Here is a 2,915-nt window from a genome sequence, read left to right on the forward strand (position 1 = left end):
GTCGTCCGGACGAGTTTGCCGGCGGGCGAGTCAATTTAAGCCAAAATTGTGCGTGATGCAACAAGTGCGTTGCCGAGCCACCGAGGGTTAACCTAAGGTCGTTTGATCCTATAGGAACTCATTTTTAGACCCTCTGCATGTTGGTCCTTAGCCCTTGCAACTAGAAGTTGAGTGCTTGGGACCATTCGTGCGAGTTTTCACAAAAAATGAGTAAAGAAGCAGTTTGAAGTTCTATGGGAGGTGGGCTCCATTACTAGTCCGCTAGGATGGTCAACCAGGAACTCCTAAGGCTAGATCCTAGGTTCTAAGATTAGGAGGCTAAGACCTCACTAAAAATGAGGTCAACAAACTTGTGCTAGGAAGATGGGCGGTCAGATTAGAACGTTGGCGATAGATGTTTACTGTGAATGAGTTAGCTCACTCTCAAAGTGGTCTACATCATGCATATCTCATCTTGAAGGAATGTGCTTATGCACTTAGTTGCTGACAGAATCTGAATGATAAACTCTTTTAAGGATTTTGAACATTTTTAGAATGTACTCAGTCTTTCTCAGAGAAGATGTTAGCTTCCATGTTGGTGGAGATGAGTTTGGAGGTGAAGCTTGAAATATTAGCTTCTCCATCACATAAACGATAAAAATCCAGACATCAGAGAAATTGAAGCCCCAATTTTGGGAAGCTGAAAAGATACTTGCATAATAGCCCAATTTTTATATGTTATTTGTCTCTTCTAATTAACAATCTGCAATTGCATACAAGATATAGGATGGCAATCAAATATATTATGCTAAATAGTAACGGAGCGATGCCAAAACTCTACAAGACAAACCTAAATTAATGCGACGGATGCTACGATACAACTGATGCTAGGCAATTTGAGGCGTGCACCTTGCTCTAGTCATTTGAAACTTGAGCTTAATGAGTCTCTGTTAGAAATTGCGCCGAGTTACATCCATGTTCTGTAGTTTAATGTAGTGCTGGCGAGTACTTGTAATTACCGTGAATAGTCAACATTGTTGGGTTTTGAGGGGATGATAGCATAACGGGAGCAGCAGGGGTATGGAGATCAACGGATTCTTCTTTAATTTTCTAGCTTGAATGGCCTTATTAATGAAGATGAAATTCTTTGATGCTGTCGTTAGAGACGGTGGCTTTAGTTAAAATAAAGAGGGCATGACGATTCGAGTATGTTTGATTTTTCAGACCTATTTTGAAATTTAAATAGGACTTGAGAAGGGAAGCAATACAAGCCCCAAAATTGTTACACCTAGTACCTCCATTCTATGATAGAGATGCATCAAATCGCCATAAAATTTGCTTTGAGAACATTGCAAGCCCTTGAAGTTCTCTCAGGTTCACTTTTAAGACCATCTCAATATCCAACCGGGAGCATTACTCAAGTCTCTCTAATGTAGCTGAGTGGACCCATCTTGATGACTGAACTTAGTTTGTTATGAGTCGAATACTTGGCGGTTCCATCTCTCAAATCCAATGCTTATTTCAATGTAACATAAGGCACATGAAAATCTCTAAAGTATCCCTCCATAAATACAAATACTCTAAAAGCTTGAGACCCATGCTTCTTCATTAATAATTGAAATGGTTTAATGAACCATGTGGCTTCTTATGTATCAACATGATAATTCATATGTTGACCTTTTCGCTGGCCTCTGCATTTATTTAAACCAATGCTTGACGACGAATATCTTCCGTTTTCCGAATTCTTCTAATGATCATTTTGCTTGAGCAAGAAATTTTCTATTGATTAGAGTAATAAAAATCTATCTTTTACATTCTTTTTCTTTGATTTCACTGTGGTTTAAAGAGTTTCTTTGTATTATTCTTACATGTACTATATCCTTAGAAGCATGTCCTGATGATGAGGCTATTGCTCCTGTATATTAGCATTTTCTGAAGGGGACTGATTGGGCTATTTGTTAAAATCAAATGCTGCGTCGTATTTCAGCAAAGTAGTTCAAATTAGGTAGAAATGTTATGTTTAATGGTAAATTACACGTGTGGATGAAAGAATCTAGAAGTAGAAAGTAGAGAAAAAACTCCATTAATTTTTGTTCATCCTAAACATTTTCTTGATCAAATGCTGTGCAGGAGTTCCTGGCCTTACCGAGGGCTGATGCAATCCATCTTCTAATACAGTATAACGCCGAGACCGTCATTCAACAGATATTCTCCTAGCTTTCCACTGTACAGTTGTAGACCATCCTTCAAAGGAAAATCAATCATTCAATAGGCAATTAGGCACGCCTGACGCCTCTGTTGGTGTGGTTCAGGTATTTCTTTGTTCCTCATAACGCCATCAAATGCGACATACTGTATAATTCTTTTGAATTAATATTTGCATCAGTTATTTCACACGCAGTAACATTTCAGCAAAGCTGTACATTAGTTTGTATATTATATATAACTGGGGGGGACTCGATTAAGTCGTGAAAGAAGCTGTGTTGTTTATATTACGTTTTAATTTTTATTTTATTTTATTTAATCATTTATTTGTTTTTATTATTATTAGTGTTGTCTAACATATGATAACCAGTCTGGTTTTCTTCAGCTGTTTTTGCAACGATTTGACATTTTTTCCTTAAATTACGGCTTTGCGTAAAAGGGCCTATATATACCCTCATATGATGTATTAAAGTGAAATAAAAAGTTATTCACTTATCTTTCTTCAAGCACGTTTCCCTTCCTCATCTTCTTCCCTATTTCTCATCTTCTTCCTGATGTATTTCTTTTAGGTGTCTGAGCGGCAAAAGCTTAAAAACAACATGGATTCGATCTCCCCAACCTTAGCATAAACAGATCAACAATCCACCACATTTTTCAACAAGATAAAGGAGATAAATATCAAGATTCAATCATAATGGGACTGGAACCTTCATTGACAATCAAGGTTATCT

General features: G+C 37.3%; 1 protein-coding gene across 1 annotated transcript in view; it reads left to right on the forward strand.

Moving 5' to 3' along the window:
• The window catches only part of LOC110032108, a 38,327-nt gene extending 35,872 nt beyond the window's left edge, over positions 1 to 2,455 (forward strand). Inside the window, exon 12 of the mRNA XM_020735624.1 lies at positions 2,110 to 2,455. Coding sequence (XP_020591283.1) covers positions 2,110 to 2,196 — 87 coding nt within the window. The 3' untranslated portion in view covers positions 2,197 to 2,455. The remainder of the gene's footprint in view (positions 1 to 2,109) is intronic.
• The last annotated feature ends 460 nt before the right edge of the window (positions 2,456 to 2,915 follow it).

This window comes from Phalaenopsis equestris, unplaced genomic scaffold (genome assembly GCF_001263595.1).
Source record: "Phalaenopsis equestris unplaced genomic scaffold, ASM126359v1 Scaffold000878, whole genome shotgun sequence".
NCBI classification, from domain to species: Eukaryota; Viridiplantae; Streptophyta; class Magnoliopsida; order Asparagales; family Orchidaceae; genus Phalaenopsis; species Phalaenopsis equestris.